Source organism: Narcine bancroftii, chromosome 11, assembly GCF_036971445.1.
Source record: "Narcine bancroftii isolate sNarBan1 chromosome 11, sNarBan1.hap1, whole genome shotgun sequence".
Classification (NCBI taxonomy): domain Eukaryota; kingdom Metazoa; phylum Chordata; class Chondrichthyes; order Torpediniformes; family Narcinidae; genus Narcine; species Narcine bancroftii.
In genome coordinates this window covers 11,017,430-11,035,112 of record NC_091479.1, presented here as the reverse complement: position 1 = coordinate 11,035,112, position 17,683 = coordinate 11,017,430, and the positions used below count along the sequence as shown (strand labels likewise).

Genomic DNA, 17,683 nt, shown 5'->3' with positions numbered 1-17,683 from the left:
AAAGAAATCTCTTGGTGCCTGCCACATTGACCACCGCCAGTGGGCTGATCTCGCCTCAAACCGTGCATCTTGGTGCCTCACAGTTCGGCGGGCAGCAACCTCCTTTGAAGAAGACCGCAGAGCCCACCTCACTGACAAAAGACAAAGGAGGAAAAACCCAACACCCAACCCCAACCAACCAATTTTCCCTTGCAACCGCTGCAACCGTGTCTGCCTGTCCCGCATCGGACTTGTCAACCACAAACGAGCCTGCAGCTGACATGGACTTTACCCCTCCATAAATCTTCGTCCACGAAGCCAAGCCAAAGAAAAAAAGTCATGTGGTTCTCTGAATATTTAAGAGAATATTGGGTGTAATATGTGTCATTATTGGTGACAAATAGAGCATTAATTGATGGCTGTAATCCATTAACAATAACCAAACTTTACATGAATGTTACTGCTATATTTCAGCAAAAATAAGTCATTCTTGTATTCTACTTGGAAATTTCAGATAAGGAAATTGCAAGTTCAGGCCCCAGTCCAGATCTAGCCCATATTGGTCATGTCATTCTTCACAGACATGGTTAGTCAGATGGTTCCAAGTTAATGATAACAGTATCCAAGCACTCTTTGAAAGCCATGAATTTATACCAACCCAAGTTAACAAAATTCAAGATTTCTTTACTGTCCTGTAATAGTACAGAACATATATTACATGAAATTGCCTACTGCCTGCTGTAAGGCAAATAAAGAATCGCCATTGTGTCACCCAGAGCCCTCTATAACATGAGATAAAAAGAAGCCCCTTCAGAGTCGCTGAGTGTCTGTGGATTCACCTCTAGTCCTCCTGCAGCCTACGCAGCTGGATAGACAGACTCCTGTTCACTATGGCAGCAACCCGAGCTTCAGATCCAAACCTCTGACACGATCAGGAAGTCTTTAGCGCACAAAGCCTTCTTTCCCCCAGTGCCCATTAAAATTCCAGCTCCGATACCTGGTTCCCATGAGCCAGTCTCCTGCAGCCACACGTCGCCTGTAGCCTGTGTGGGTCCGTTGGTCGCTGAGCCTCTCACTGGTCTCCTGTGCTTCTCCTTTTTAATGGGGGTGTTCGTCCTGTTTCTGCTCCCCGAAGTGTGCACCTCTTGTGGCTGCTGCCAAACACAGGCATTGCAATCTTTGGCTTGGACCCGTGATTACAGGATTTTAATTTTTAAAAAAACCCCGTTGGTTCCTCGAACAAGCTGTTTGAGACCTGTACAGAGCTGCCGGCATTAGGACAGGTGGTTGAACCCTTCGGAGGAGCGCTGTGTCTCCGTTTTTCCAGATCCACCCCAGTGGCAGTGCCGCCATTTGGAATGATAATTCCTCATACAACATTGCACATAAAATAAATAGCTGGTCATTAAACTTGTCAATAATCTAAATGAACAAACAAATAAGACTCTTTATACTGATATGTAGTCAATTGTTATATAAGTTAGGCTTCAAAAGAAAGGAGGTATCTGAAAAATATGATAATAGTCTACAACTCTTGTCTTAATTCTTTTGATGCTCTGTTTTGTAGTGTTCTGTGCAGGGACTCATGATATGGTAACTCGTCTAACCAGTAAAAAATGCTTTGTGGCAAAGTACTTGACAATAGATCCATAGCTTCTTGCAGCCTGAAAACATTTAGATCCTAAATTCTGTTGGGAAGAGAAGGAAATTGTTTCCAAAAAAAAACCCAGAAATGACACACACAGTCACGTCTCCTTGTGTGGAATTGTGCAAGGTTTTTGTTTTTTTAAGATTCCCAACAAATAGTTACAGAGTTTCTACCAAATCCATTATAATTCTTATGTAACATACTGTTAATAGAAGAAATGGAGGATTTATTTTATGTGTCGGTATCTTATTGACGACCCCAGAATTTCACTTAAAATGTAGGTTGAGCTACACTTGCTGTATAAGACTACTCCAAGTCTGGCACTTAATGCTGACCAGTGGAGTGATGCTGTCACAAAATTTTAAAAGCAAGTTGCCCAGTAAAGATTTAAATTTTAGTTTTCAGATTTATTGTCAGAGTACTTGCATGACATCGCATGCAACCCTGAGAATCTTTTTTTTTGTGGGTGAGGCATAATTACCACTTATTGGCAGTGCAAAAATAACTCCACACGGCATATACATGTAAACAAATAAAGAACCTTAAAAAGATAACAAATGTAAACAAATTGTGCAATACAGAAAGAATTTTTAAAAAATCAATAAATTACACAGGAGTCCTTAAACGAGTCCCTGTTTGAGTTTGTGGTTGAGGAGTCTGATGGTGGAGGGAGAGCAGCTGTTCCTGGCCCTGGTGGTGTGAGTCTTGTGGCACCGAGACCTCTTTCTGATGGCAGCAGCGAGAACAGAATGTGTGCTGGGTGGTGTGGATCCTTGATGGTTTCTGATGCTCTCCAACGGCAGCGTTCCCCATAGATGTTCTAGATGGTGTGAAGGGTTTTGCCTGTATTGTCCTGGATTGTGTCCACTACCTTTTGGAGGGCTTTACGCTCAGGGGTATTGGTGTCCCCATACCAGGTTGTGATGCAGCCAGTTAGCACACTTTCCTACACATCTGTCGAAACTTGCCAGGGTTTCTGGTGTCATACCAAACTTCCACAAGCACCTGAGGAAGTAGAGGTGCTGGTGTGCTTTCTTCACAATGCTATTGGTGTGTTGAGTCCAGGAAAGATCCTTGAGATAGTGACTCCCAAAAGGCGCACCCTCTCCACCCCTGATCTCCCAATGATCACTGGGCTGTGTACCTCTGGCTATCCTTTCATGAAGTCAACAATCAGCACCTTCGTTTTGGTGACGTTTTAAAATGAGCCACCATCGGCTCCTTTAACAGGTCGCTTAAAGCCTGCACAGAGCCTACGGCAGTTGCCCCGGGTGGATGGACTCCGTGGGGAGTGCTGAGATTTCGCTGTTAAGGTTCATGTTGTTTACTTTCCATATAAGGCGACCCCTTGTTTTGGGGTGACATTTTTAAGATTCAAAAATGCTGATTATATATGGTAATTCACCAGAGAATCAAGAACATATTTTCTCCAGACCCCTCCTGTTGAGGGATCTGGTGCCTGGAAAATGTCCTATTTGTCCTATCCTAGCCACGTGATGTTCTAACATGGCTGTTTTTTCAGGGACAATTGGGCTTATGAATCTGCTTGTTTCGAAGGCCATGGGAGCATCCCAAATTTTGATCTGTGGTAAGTTGTTTGAAATTCCAGGACAAGAAAAATGCTGTTTTCACACCTAATGCTCTCCATTCAGAATCCAGGTTCTTTTATTTATTGTTGGTCTAAAAATAATGGTTATCTCGGTGTTTAAACTTTTAACATGTCTGTGTTTACACATGGGAAAAATGCATTATATAATCTTTATTTGCCATTGATGTTTCATTCTCCGTCTACTGCTTCTTGAAGATTAGATGTACTCCCCTTGCATGTCTCTACCATGGTTTTCCACATAAAAAAGATTTCATTATTTGCATTGTGTCCATGCCATATCTCTGAGAAAAGCTGATCAACTAGTCCCTTGCCATATGTCTTTGGTATTTCTGTCTACAATCGTATTATTCATCCAATTACAATTTATCTTTAAACAGTTTATTTTTTTGCCGTTCCTGTTTTATTTTTTCAGGAAATCAACACTGCACTTGTGGTTATAGTTGAGAGAAAGCAGTGTATTTTGCAATAACTCTAGAAAACTAACCAAGGGGAGCTGGGTGATGGCATGCCACTGGCTAAATAAACTAAAAGGTTTTGATTTGGAGCAATGGCATTTGGGAAGATTGTGGATATAAAGTGTAGGCACCAAAGAAAAGGTACAAGGACTGCCTAAAGAAATCTCTTGGTGCCTGCCACATTGACCACCGCCAGTGGGCTGATAACGCCTCAAACCGTGCATCTTGGCGCCTCACAGTTTGGCGGGCAGCAACCTCCTTTGAAGAAGACCGCAGAGCCCACCTCACTGACAAAAGGCAAAGGAGGAAAAACCCAACACCCAACCCCAACCAACAAATTTTCCCTTGCAACCGCTGCAATCGTGTCTGCCTGTCCCGCATCGGACTTGTCAGCCACAAACGAGCCTGCAGCTGACGTGGACTTTTTACCCCCTCCATAAATCTTCGTCCGCGAAGCCAAGCCAAAGAGAAGAGAATTACTAACAAGGAACCAGCATTGTTGTTGAGAAAGAAAATTTAAGAATGAGGCAGAGACAAGAAATAGCCATTATTCTGGCAGCTTTAAGTACAGGTACACAATCCTTTATCCGGAACCTTGGGGGACAGTGTGTTCCGAATTTCAGATTTTTCTGGATTTCGGAAAGCCTGATTAAACCACCCGAATTGTGCTGCCGTATCTACCCCCAACCCCTTCCTGTCGTGCTGCCGTTCTCTTCCCCACCCCCGCCCGCCCGACTCGTGCTGCCGGTCTCTTCCCTCGCCCACCGACTCGCGCTGCCGGTCTCTTCCCCCTCGCCCGCCCGACTCGCGCTGCCGGTCTCTCTCCCCACTTGCTGGATTTTGGAGCTTTCCGGATTTTATATGTCCAGATAAAGGATTGTGTGCCTGTAATTTGTATTTGCTTCTCAGGACAATATATACTCCCAATGTCAGGCTTTCTCAGATGTCACCCAGTAAAAAGAAACTCACTGCTCCATTACAGATTTGTCGCAAAATCGACTGCAAAATGCAAAGGAGATGGGAGCTACTTTCACCTTTCTCACAGACAAAAATACATCTGCAGAGGAACTGGGCCAAAAGGTGAAGGATGCTCTTGGTGGAGCTATGCCTGACATATCTATTGAGTGCACTGGGGCAGAATTATGTATCCAAGCAGGTATCCATGTAAGTATGATTGATTATGAAGTTTTACCATCTGCTGACTTTATCGAGTTCAGGGATGAACTTTGCAACTAAATCTCACTAAATTGTAAAATGAAAATTCAGCCACTTTCCACTGGATTACTAAGCCACAACTTTTGGTGCTAGTGAGGACTGTTCTGGATTTGGTTATGGTTCTCTGTCTTGGACAATAGGTGCTAGAGTAGGCCAATTGGCCCATCAAGCCAGCACCGCCATTTATCGGATCATAACTGATCTTTCTCTTTCATTAACTAATCCCAGCCTTATCCCCATAACTCCCCTGTCCACAAGAGCCTTATCCAACTCTCTCTTAAATCTATCTGTCTTGGCATGAACAGTGAAGGCTCATGATAATAACTAATAAAAGCATCTGTTTTAGGATATGGTTCCACTACTTTGCAGCATTGTTCAAGACCTGAGGCACAGGTGAGTACTAGGGAGATATCCAGTACTGGTCTAAAAGAGAAAATGTAAGAAAAAGAGCATATCAGGCAGAGTTAATCAATTATGTTAATGACCTTTCAATGGAAATAGTTAAAGATGAACATAACAAACCTTCAGGTACCAAAAAAAATGGGAAGGAGTGGAGACTGCAGAGGGCAAGGTTGTGATTGAATGGGGGGGGGGTTGGTGGGAAGAGAAAGGTGATGGAAGATATTAATTGACAAAATGAATGATAATGGAATATAATATAAGCCCCAAAGAAAAAGAAATTGCATATCATTTTCTGAAGTGAAACCTGAAAGTCTGCAGATTTTGTGGTTGCAGTAAAACCCAAAAATGCCGGAGGAACTCAGCAAGTCTCACACCGTCCATAGGAAATAAAGATATAGAACCGACGTTTCAGGCCTGAGCCTTAAAGAAGAGCTTTGAAGGCCTGAACCTTGAAGGAATAATGGAATTCTGAAATGAAAATGCCAGAATACTGATTAGTTCAAATGGTTGGACTTGAATCCAAAAGGCTACAATTCGGCATCTGCAAACGCTTTCTAAATGTTTTTTTAAAAAAAAAGCAATTATGCCTCAAGAAGCTTGATGTTTTTTCACAGCAATAAAAGATGGCCAGTGTGTGCAGTGTTGCGCAAATCGCACAGATCTTGAGAATTAAAACTACGATTAAAATAAACAATCAATCAGATTGCAGTTACAGTACAACTCCAATTATCCAAAATCAGATAATCCAAAATCCTCAGTTATCCTTTTTTTTTTAAATATTTCGGATAAATGAGGATATCCAAAACAATCAGAAATCCTCTGTTATCTGAATTTTTTTCTGGAACCGAACTGACCTCACAGGTTGAGAAAAAAGTCACTCAACTTGACAATTGACCTAATTTCAGGTAACTCCCTCCCTTCTCTCTTTCCATTTCTTTACCTTCCCCTATTGACTTTTCTCTCCAATTCTCGCTCTTAAACTGCCTGCTACTGTCTCCCAGCCACAAGTGGTTGGAAGAATCCCTTGTCCCCAAGTCATCAAGGAGAGCAGGACCTCAGGCTCCCGGGCAGGAGTGGGACCTAGGCCTCAGTGGCACTCCTTCTTCTCCCTTTCCTTCCCTTCCTCCCTCTTCGGCACACCAGAGTTCCCGATGCCAATGCCAAACCCTCCCCTTAGACTCCCCAGTGTGTGGTAGGCTTAGGGGAGGATTTGGAGTTGGACAACAGGAGCTTCGGTGACTAGGGAGACAACCCATCAAATCGCCACCGGCCCGGGAAGCCTCCCAGGGGATCAGCGGCGGTTGGGAGGTCTCGGTGTCAGTGGCGGTGGTTGGGATATGTCAGGGATCAGCGGCGGCCAGCATTTTTATGGTAAGAATTAAGCATTATTTTAAGCTTTCCCTTGTTTGATGCAATTTAAACATTGATATAAGTGATTTGCTGTTGCTTCTGGGCTGTTTTTAAAAAAACTGACCAGTTCTCTGAAAAAAAACAATTTATCCAATATAAGCCCAGTCCTGACTATTTTGGATAATTGGCTTTGTACTGTATTTTGTTGCATGTGTCCTTCACATCATTCCAATTCATAGCCACCTGGAGGAGTAAATGCTCAGATAATTCTTGCAGGTAATTTGCTGCTCAAACTGCTTCATTATAAATAAGACATCTTGAAAAGAAGTAGCTTAGATCGTAAATCTTATTGTTGCCTTTGTACTGATTCATCCCAGTTCTCCTTTACTGAGCCAATAGAATAGGATCTTGAAAGTGAGATATAATAAATCCTCCTGTATATTCCCTTCCCAATGCCTCAAATACGTTTTTATGTGAATCAGCAAATATTGTATAAAACAAAAGTAATATTTTTGGCTCATGATGTGGCCATGAGCCCCATTGGGGAGAGCACATGTTGATTGGGTGCCGACGTCACACAGCAGCATTCAGTCAGTGGGGGTGGGGGGGATGCCAAATTATCACGAGCCTGTCAGATTAATTTTTCATTTCACTCCCACTTTAATTTCTCTCTTTGACCTTCTACATTGTTCCAACAAAAGTTAATGCAGGTTCAAAGAGCATCAATTTATCTTCCAGCTTCCAACTAACTTTTTGAGAAGTAATTCCTTTGTAACCAACCCAAAATAGTTTCTGAATTTAACAATTTCTTGGATCTATTTTGTACATTCTGCATCACCAATTTGAAAATGAACGAATGAATCTTCTTCATTTTGGTATTCTATCCATCCGTGTTTCCTTTTTAATGCATCCCTCCAAGCCTATTTTATTATTTTGGCTTGAAGGAACAGTTGGATTATTTTGGAATATTGTAATATTTCAAAATCTCAAATGATATGAGGGCAACAATACTTCTGAGTGGAAAGCCCTGCAAAAGGTAGCGGACACAGCCCAGTACACCACAGGTGAAACCCTCCCCACCGCAGAGAGCATCTATGGGGAGCGCTGCTGTCGGAGAGCAGCTGCGATCATCAAGGACCCACACCCCCCCCCCCAGCACACGCTCTTCTCGCTGCTGCCATTAGGAAAGAGGTCTCGGTGCCACAAGACTCACACAACCAGGTTCAGAAACAGCTGCTACCCCCTCCACTATCAGACTCCTCAACTATAAACTCATTTAAGAATTCTACTTGCATACTATTAATGATTGAATATTTATTTTCTCTATTGCACAGTCAGTTTGTTTACATTTCTTTCTTTTGTATACAGTTTTTGAGTCCAGTTTTTTGCACTACCAATACATAGAAATTCTGCCTTGCCCACAGGAAATGAATTCAGGGTTGTAGGTGATATATATGTTCTCGGGCAATAAATCTGAATTTGAACTATTGAAGAAATTAATAAATATAAAAATAATCTTCAAAAGATTTATATAAAGAGTTCTTGAATAAGAAATCTTCTGTTAAGAGGAAAATATTGTCTTTAATTGCATAATTTAATGACCTGCATACGTGTTATCTATCAAATTGCTGTGTCTATTTTCTTAGGCAACAAAACCTGGAGGGATTTTTGTTTTGGTTGGTTTAGACAAACCTTCGGCAAATATCCCAATATTGAAAGTAGTAGTTCAAGAGATAGATATCCGGGGGGTTTTCAGATACTGCAACACGTAAGTACTAAATAATAAATCATGCATTTCAACGTATCGGTATTTACTATGAACCGGTGGGGAATTTTCCTGTGCTTCAGTTAAGCAACATTCATAAGTTCACCAGAGGTCCTACCATATTAACAATATTTCTAAAGTTATATTAGTCAATCAGAAAATAGTTCCAGGTTATTTTTTTTCTTAAGCTTTTTTGATCCTAACAACTCTGGTTGCTTAAAAGAAAATAGTTATGTACCTACTTTAAAATAAATTGCACTTAGCCAGTTTGCAATAAATAAAAAAGGACGGCATTGTACGTATAGCTTAGCACAATGCCGTTACAACGACTGGGGGTCAAATTCTGGGCTGTCTGTAAGGGGTTTTTTCCGGGTGCTCCGGTTTCCACCATTCAAAACGTACTGATGTTGAAGGTGCATTGCGCGTAATTGGGCGGCACAGGCTGTATGTCTAAATTAAAATTAAATTCGTAGAACAGACTTAAAATGCCTGCTATCATCGAGAATTCCACATTGGAACATTTATCCCCTTCCGTAACTTAAAGAAGCAGATTTTTTTTTCAGAAATCAAAGATGTACTTCACTCAGTATAAAATTTATTAATTGAAGACTTGATCATTGCTCTATTCGGTAACAGAGCGGTTCCACTTAAAACATGAGAAATAGAAATGGGACATAGCTATTCCAGCGTGGCCTACCATTGAAGAAGATCAGTGGAAATCCTATAGCACACGCACTTCCCTATCAACTATTCTTCCCAATTATTGTCTGAACATCTGTTTCGAGGACTGTATTTGACTGCATATTCTAAATTTAATACTTCCTATTAATTTACTAAATTTTCTAAGCAATTTAGTAGGGTCAGGTGTTAATTGGAAAGGATTGAAAATGTGCTTGGGGCCTTAACTCATGTTTAATTCGCCATCATTCAAGCTGGTGTGAATTACAAATAATTTGTGCTGCTTCTTTGTGATCAGTACCATCCAACACCAAATGCACCATTATTAACATTGGGGCTTAGTTCAGCATGAAATCCAAGTCCCTGGGTGCTTTAAAGGTGGCCTGTTTTCCTTAAAGGTAGCTACTGGAGGTAGTGGAAGCGATTTGAGAAATTTTTGCAGTTTGTTGGGAGAGACGGCTACCTGTTGAGTGGAATTGAGATCTCTTCATTGGAGCCACATATTGAATGAAGTACAATAAGATGAGCACAAGGAATGTAGGCCTTGTAAGCCTGAAATGGTGTCCTGCACATAGTTCATTCATTTAATGAGACTCCACACCTACAAGTTCATTTGCCATTAACCGTAACACTTGCCCTTACACACCACTGATATTCACCCACTGGCAGTTTTTAAGCCCAAGCATACACACGCCTTCAATACCCACACATCCTGACAGGCTTAGCGCACTCCTACCTTGGAAATCAATATGGAATTTGAGAGCATTTATTAAAGTCCATACAGAGGCTGGTGAGCAAAATTTAGGATCTTGGAATTGAAGGGTCAGTGGTACCATGTTTTATTTTTTGAAAAAATGTTTAGCCATATAAAATAGAATCTAGTTGGGCATAAGGGGTTGGCCCTTATGTTTGTTGATCTGTGTATATCACTCAAGTGCTTCACTTCCACAAATATATTATCAAACCTGTTAAGAAGCTTCAGATTTCTGCACGATTATCGAATTCATCTTGGAGGCATGTTAACTAGTAATAGAGATCAAAAATAGACTGCCAGTAAACAGAATGAGCAGGCAAACAACAGGAAGAACAAGTATCAACTGAATGGCACAGTTCTGAACGTATCTAAAGAGTGAACTGGGGTTGTAAGTGCACTGGTCCTTGAGAGGTAGGCCAGCTTAGGAAAGGAAATGGAAACATTGAATACAAAACCTGTAAAATAAAATGCTGGTTAGGCCACAGCAGGTGTATTGCATCCAAATCTGATTATTTAACTTTAGGAAAGATGTCCCAGAGAGGGTTGGAAATGTATTAATATCTTAAATTTAATTTTTTTAATTTGTATTTTTTTAAAATGAAGATATACAGCACAGTAACTGGCCTTTTCAGCCCACGAGCCTGTGCTGACCAATTATACTTAATTTTCCTACACCCCCGGTACTTTTCGATCGGTAGGAGAAAACTGTAGTCCCCAGGGGAAACCCATGCAGACATCGAGGGAACGTTCCATTAAGGGCCCAGAGGATCCCAAAACCCAGCAGCAATAGAAATTCACCAAGACGAATGGTTAAACAAAAGTCATTTTTAAATTTTCTTTAAGCATAAAAGCAGGATCAAACTTTAACTTATTACTATTAACCCCCTTCTAATTCTAAGCGCATGTGTATAAGTTCAGAAAAGTTCTTTGATTTACAGTTTCAATCTCAATTCTCACTCCTCCAAGTTCACTGGGATCAGGCAAATCTTATAGCACAGAATTTAACATTTATGAATTTTCACCAAGCTCTGGTATGTAAATGGTTACCACTCAGGAAGATTCTTGTTGGTTTCAGAGAGAGAGATTTGTTGCTTGTTGGACACACGCAAATTGATTCCCTCTGATCAGCCACTTCATTGTCTTGCCAAAGAAATTTGCCCATCAGGGTTTTCTAACCTCTTCTTCTGTAGGTCACCACAAACTTCCTTTCATTTCCCTTATTTCAGGTGAAACATTCAAGCCAGCCATTTCCTCTTGTATGGACCATGTTGGCTGAACTCGGAACTCACGACCCGTCTTCAAAAAGGGGTTTCAACAAGCTGCCAACTTGCCTTGACTGCAGAAACCATTTCTCTCTCTCACTCTCTCTCTCAGAATCCCTGTTTGGTCTTTTCTCTCTGCTTGCCAAACCACACAATCTTCTTAGAACAGGAAACTGCATTCAGACAGATTGCGGAACTGGACCCAAATGTCTGACCCTGTTCATCTTGCTTTCAAAACAATAATCCATTACTCCACAGCATGTCCAATTAACACCTACTTGTGAAGTCTTGAGCTTGGGTTCTTCTCTTTGCACCTCCTTATGAAAACCTCTAGCATGGCAGATTTCATTGTCCCTACAAAGGCCCTGGGCCCGGGGTGTCCGGTTTGAGCAAAGCTCTTACATTTTAAATGAGATCTGTTTTGTGAAATGTTTGTGTTTGTGACCTACACTAAACCCCCCACAATCTATCTGCTTCAAAAACACATATATATACAATATGATTTGTTTTTCTTTCATTAAATATACCATACAATTGTTGTTATTTTATTGTGAAGATGAACCAGTTTAAATGTGAAAATAGAAGATAATCAAAGTGGAATATTCTCTACATGGTTTTACATTGTTCCCTTTCCTTTGTTCTTGTCAACTTAGGTGGCCTGTGGCAATTGACATGTTGGTTTCAAAGCGTATTGATGTGAAGTCTCTGGTCACACACCGCTTTCCCTTGGAAGAAGCTGTCAAAGCCTTTGAAACGGTAAAAGAAGGCAAGGGAATCAAAGTTATTTTGAAGTGTGATTCCAGCAACCAAAATCCCTGAGAATTGTGCATTTTCTTATAGTTGTCATCATTAAGTGACAGTCATTGACAAATTTGTTAGTGGTTGATGCGTCGTGAAGGTAATTTCCCAGATAATGATGCACATACAAATAATCCATTGGTAAATTGCTTGTAGCTTTGTTTAATATCATGCTCCTTACATACAAAGTAAATCAGCGATCTTAGTTTCGATGCTATAAGCATTCATTAAGTAATGTGTCAATTTTGTTTTCCTGAACAGTCCATTAGGGTTGAAAATAACTTGTTCCTACATTTCTGGCTTAATAGTCAGTCCAGAAATGAATACAGCCCAGTGCAAAGGGAAACTCAAAAACTGCAGATGCTGGAGTCTTGAGCAAAGAAAGAACTGCTGGAAGAACTCAATGGATCAGACAGCATCCATGTACAAATGGTCAGTCAACATTTCAGGTCAGGCCCATTTATCAAGACAGCAGAGGGAGTTGGATGGGCTGGGTGAATTGTGTGTTTCCTCAGCTGTTTTCACTTTGCCTCCACATGAACCTACTGGAGAGACACAAAGTATTCAGTGTCTTACTGCATGCCTCTCTCGTTTTGAGGGGCCAAAGATTCCAATAAGCAAGTGAGAATGAGAGTTGAGTGCTTGCTTGGAGTATCTGATATCAGACATAGGGAGCTAGCTGAGAATGATATGATGTTGTACTAGGGATATTGATTTAGCAGAGACCATTGACATTGGCTCAGCAAACGTGCCACATGTTACAGAGGTAGCATTTAGTGCTTCAAGGTGCTCACTGTAAACAGGAGTGTAGGAATCACTGCTATTCAGCAGACCCTCACGTTGAAGGCTTCAAACGTTCTTTGCACTGGGTGGCTAATTGTATTAATTCTATAATGTATGCCACTTTAGATTGATGGACAAGGCAGCCACTTAATAGTGGGGTTCAAATATGTTTAAAAATAATGTAAATGGAATTTGGTGCTTATGAATGCCAAGTAGTCCCACAACTTGACATTTGTTTTTAGATTGTTTCCAGTCTTGAACTAATCTGGCTCCTGTGAGTTAATCTCAAAAATTTTAGTATGAATAATTTATACCATGATGCAACAATTCAATCTTGCCATTACAGTAATATATCATGGGTACATTTGATTGATCAAACAGCAGAATTGCTGTTTCAGGTTCTATGTCAAAAATGAATTGCTTAATTAATTTGAGGATCAAGTCTGAAAATAAATATGGCTTATAAAAATAAATAACCTGAATTTTTTTTTCATGCCTTTTGTTCCCAATCACAACATAACTCTTCTGTGTGCAAACATTCATAAACATAAAGCATAGAAGAAGGTGTAAATCGGGGGTGGCCAACATTTTACATTCTATGCATCAAAATAAACGACGACAAGGTCTCATGAGAGCTGCCATGTTTGGGTTCGGCCTTTTACGAAGTTGAGAACATACAGGAAGGGTAGACGGAGCGGAGGAGAAAGTGATGTGTGTACGCTGTGTGTGGGAGGCACTGGCAGCGTCATAGGGATTAGACCCGGGCGGCAGGTGGGAGGGATAGACTCAGGCGGCAGGTTGGAGGGATCAGACTCGGGCAGCAACTGGCGCTCGGATGCCGTTAAGAGGAAGAGGAGCGAGTTGGAGGTATACTTGTAAGCCTGTAAATTCCGGGGCTCAGGCGTTGAGAGGAGTGAGTCGGGTATGACGGGGATAATTGGTCAAGGGGCAATAAAAAGAGGGTGAGGAAAAGGAGCGGCCAACGAGTGAGTGGCCAAGCATATCTGGATTAAGGTAAGATGGTATATTTGTCACGTATATATCTTTTTTCTCTTTGTAAAGTAAGGGGGGAGGAGAGAGACATATGTGTGTGAGAGCAGTTTGCGGCTCTCAGTGTCAGATGTGAGAGGTCCTGGAGTCTAGCCTCCCGGAGGTCCACGTCTGCACTAGATGGGCTGAGCTGCAGCGTCTTGGGGACCAAGTCAGGGAAATGGAGCTGCAGTTCGATGACCTTGCTCTAGTCAGGGAGAGTGAGGCTGTCATAGACAGGAGATATAGTCAGGTGGACTCACCAGGGCCACAGGAGGAGAGTAAGTGAGTGACGGTTAGGAGAGAGAAAAGGAAGAGTCAGGTTCAAGAAAGCCCCTGAGCCTGTAGTCCTCAACAATCTGTACTCCTCCCTGAGTACAGTTGAGGGGGAAAGTCAGGCTGGGGAAGGCAGCGGTGGCTGTACCTCTGGCACAGGGTCAACCTCTAGCCCAGTCTGTAGCCCAGAAAGGTAGGGAAAGGAAGAGGAGGCAATAGTTATAGGGGATTCGATGGTCAGGAATGATGGAGGATTCTGTGGACACGACAAAGGAAACCGGATGGCGGTTTGCCTCCCTGGTGCCAGGGTCCGTGATGTAACTTCGCATGTCTGTGACATCCTAAAAGGGGAGAGTTGAACCAGAGGTTGTGGTACATGTTGGTACCAATGACATAGGGAGGAAGGAGGAAATGATCCTAAAAATGAATATAGGGAGTTGGGTAGGGAGCTGAGAAGAAGGACCGCAAAGAGGGTGATCTCTGGATTACTTCCTGTGCCTCGCGATAGTGAGTGCAAAAATAGATTGAGGTGGAGGTCGAATGCATGGCTAAAGGGATGGAGTAAGGGGGCAGGGATTCAAGTTCTTAGATCACTGGGACCTATTCTGGGGGAGGTGGGACCTGTATCGAACAGATGGGTTGCATCTGAATCCCAGAGGATCCTGACGGGGGTGTTTGCTAGGGCTACTAAGGGGGCTTTAAATGAGTATGGTTAGGGGAAGGGGTCCATGTGAGGGAGGACAGCAGAGAGAGGTTTTGTCAGCAAAGAGAAAAGGCTTGTAGACAAAATTTGAGGGTGGAAAGGCAAACGATCAAGGAGGAAAGGGATTAATGCTATGATGGAGGGGGGGATGATGGAAACAAATAATATGTGGACAGTAAAGGGGGTAGGCAGAAGGTAAAATGTGGGAAATTTCTGAACTGTATTTACTTCAATGCTAGGAGTATTGTAAGAAAGGTGGACAAGCTGAGGGTATGGATAGACACTTGGCAGTATAACGTGGTTACAGGAGGGATGTGACTAGCAGTTAAATATTCCGGGATTTTGCTGCTTTAGGTGTGATAGAATTGGAGGGGTAAGGGGGGGGGGGGGTAGTGTGGCTTTACTTGTCAGGGAAAATATTACAGCGGTGCTGAGGCGTGATAGATTGGAGGGCTCGTCAAGGGAGGCGGTGTGGGTGGAATTAAAAAATAGAAAATGTGAGGTTACAATTATAGGGGTGTATTATAGACCACATAGTGGAGAGCGAGAACTAGAGAAGCAAATGTATAAGCAAATAGCTGAGATATGCAATAAGCACGGTTGTGTTAGTTGGGGAAAATAATTTTCCTAATATAAATTGAGAAACGCAGTCAGTGAAAGGGCTGGATGACTTAGAATTTGCAAAATGTATTCAGGATTGTTTTTTTGCAGCAATATGTTGAGGTACCCACTAGAGACGGGGCAGTGTTAGACCTACAGTTGGGGAATGAAATAGAGCAGGTGACGGAGGTGTGTGTTGGGGAACACTTCAGATCAAGTGATCATGGATCCATTAGTTTCAGTATAGTTATGGAAAGGGATAGGTCTCGTCCAACGTGAAGGTTTTTGAGTGGGGGAAAGCCAGATTTGATGACATGAGAAGGGATTTGCAGGGAGTGGTTTGGGCTGAGTTATTTTTTGGGAAGGAGATAGAGGAGAATTGGAGGGGATTTAAAGATAAGGTTTTGAGGGTTGTTAGGTCTGCTTTGTTCATGAATGAGTGAGTCAGACACCAGACTGAGTCGAAATCAAGGTTCTTTGTTCTTTATTGCCGGATTGTAACACTTGCAACTAACAGTGTTAGTTGGAGAAGGCGCATTCTGCCGTTATCAGCAAGTGGTGTTTTTTTTATACCTCAGGATACGTACTTAGTAAATTATCATACCATGACATTGTCCAATGAATAAACTGTTGCTGTCCCTCTCTGCTAGGCTCCTGCACATCATTCTTGTTATTGCCACACTTATCTTGAGTGTACAAGGTCACATCTGCATTCTGTTACTCCTTAGTACTGGGTGACTCCTCCTCCGGTCCCATCTCATGATGTTTTTACCTTACAGGGTGCAGAATCTTTATGTTCCTGTTAGGATAAAAAGCAGGGCCAGGTGTTCAAGAGAGCCGTGGTTTTCAAGAGAGATTAGGAAGTTGGTTCAAGATAAATGGGAGGCCTACATTAAATACAGGAAGCAAGGTATGGACAAGATACTTGAAAGATGCATAGATTATAGGAAGAAGCTTAAAAAGGAAATTAGGAATTTGTAAATAAGGTATGAGATGGCTATAGCGAATCGGGTGAAAGTAAATCCGAAGGGTTTTTACAAATATGTAAATAGCAAAAGGAGAGTGAAGGATAGAATTGGTCCACTAGAGAATTGGACCGGACAACTGTGTGAGGAGCCAAATGAGATAGGGGAGATGTTGAATGAATTCTTCTCATCGGTATTCACTAGGGAAAAGGATATGGAATTGTGTAGGATAAGTGAGGCAAAAGGGGTAATTATGGAAAACCAGCATTAGGAAAGGGGGTGTTGGAACTTCTGAGGCATATAAAGGTGGATAAGTCTCCAGGTCCCAATGGGATTTTGCCCCGGACCTTGAGGGAAGTCAGGGAGGAAATAGCGGAGGCTCTGACAGTGATTTTTCAACAGTCACTGGAGGAGGGTGTGGTGCCGCAGGATTGGCCTGTTGCAAACATGGTTCCTCTGTTTAAAAAGGACTCCAGGTGTAGGCCCAACAATTATCGGCTAGGTGGGACTAGTGGAGTTCATTTAAATCGATGCCAGGTGCCTATGGAAAGCAGGACTCCCAATCATATCACTGGTTTGGAGGATGGTTTGGATGCCTGGACCTTGGGTCCCCTGTTGGGACCGACAGGAGGCTGTGGAGGTTTCTGGGGATGCAAGTGGTGGTGGGATCCAAGGACACTCAATGTCTGAAAGAGCCCATTGAGAGCTACTCAGTGGGAGCTACTCAGTGGGAATGCATGTAACTGCAGTATTTGAACACAACTTTGGGCACACATATTTCCTACTGTGTGATATTTGCCAGCAAAACCATATCAAAAACAAAGTGATGTTGATCAGGGACTGAGAGGTTAATGATTCAAGATTCAATTTATTGTCATATGATTTTTTAAAACTGTCATATTACACGGATATGCTTTTACATCAGGCAGATTTGCCATCAGCAGAAATTGCCTGTAAAGCCTCTTTCAGTCGGAAAAAGAGAAGCAAAGAGAGTTTCCCCGTTCCCTCCAGACTCGTCGAGTGTCCTTGAATTTGCCTCCTTCACTCCCACAGCCTCCACAAAGTCAGTCGGCAATCTGAACTCCAGGTCTGAACCTCCTTCAGTTTACAACCAAATTCCGATACATGGTTCCTCTTCAGCCAGTCTCAAGCCGTCTGCAGCCTTGGTCGAATCCTTTGACTGCAATCTCCAGCGGCCCACAGTCTGCGTGGGTTCCTCGCCTTGAGTCACCATCAACCCACTGCTAGTGTTTTCTTCCGCCTCAGAGCCCCTCATTAGGTGACCGCCGCTTGGTTCATCTCCACTGCTTCTCCTCCAATGGTGGTGGGGGGGAGGGGGGGTGGTCTCTCCATTGTTGGGTGCCCTGAACCAGTCCTCCACTTCACTGGAGTCTACAACTCCTTGTAGCTGC

The 17,683-nt window shown here is 42.4% G+C and overlaps 1 protein-coding gene across 2 annotated transcripts in view; it reads left to right on the top strand.

Moving 5' to 3' along the window:
• Nucleotides 1–13,174, top strand: part of LOC138745511 (sorbitol dehydrogenase-like) — a 30,892-nt gene extending 17,718 nt beyond the window's left edge. For both annotated transcript variants that reach the window (XM_069902599.1, XM_069902598.1), the window contains 4 exons: nt 3,150–3,215; nt 4,674–4,855; nt 8,305–8,426; nt 11,771–13,174. In XM_069902599.1, coding sequence (XP_069758700.1) covers nt 3,150–3,215; nt 4,674–4,855; nt 8,305–8,426; nt 11,771–11,936 — 536 coding nt within the window. In that variant the 3' untranslated portion in view covers nt 11,937–13,174. The remainder of the gene's footprint in view (nt 1–3,149; nt 3,216–4,673; nt 4,856–8,304; nt 8,427–11,770) is intronic.
• Nucleotides 13,175–17,683: the final 4,509 nt, after the last annotated feature.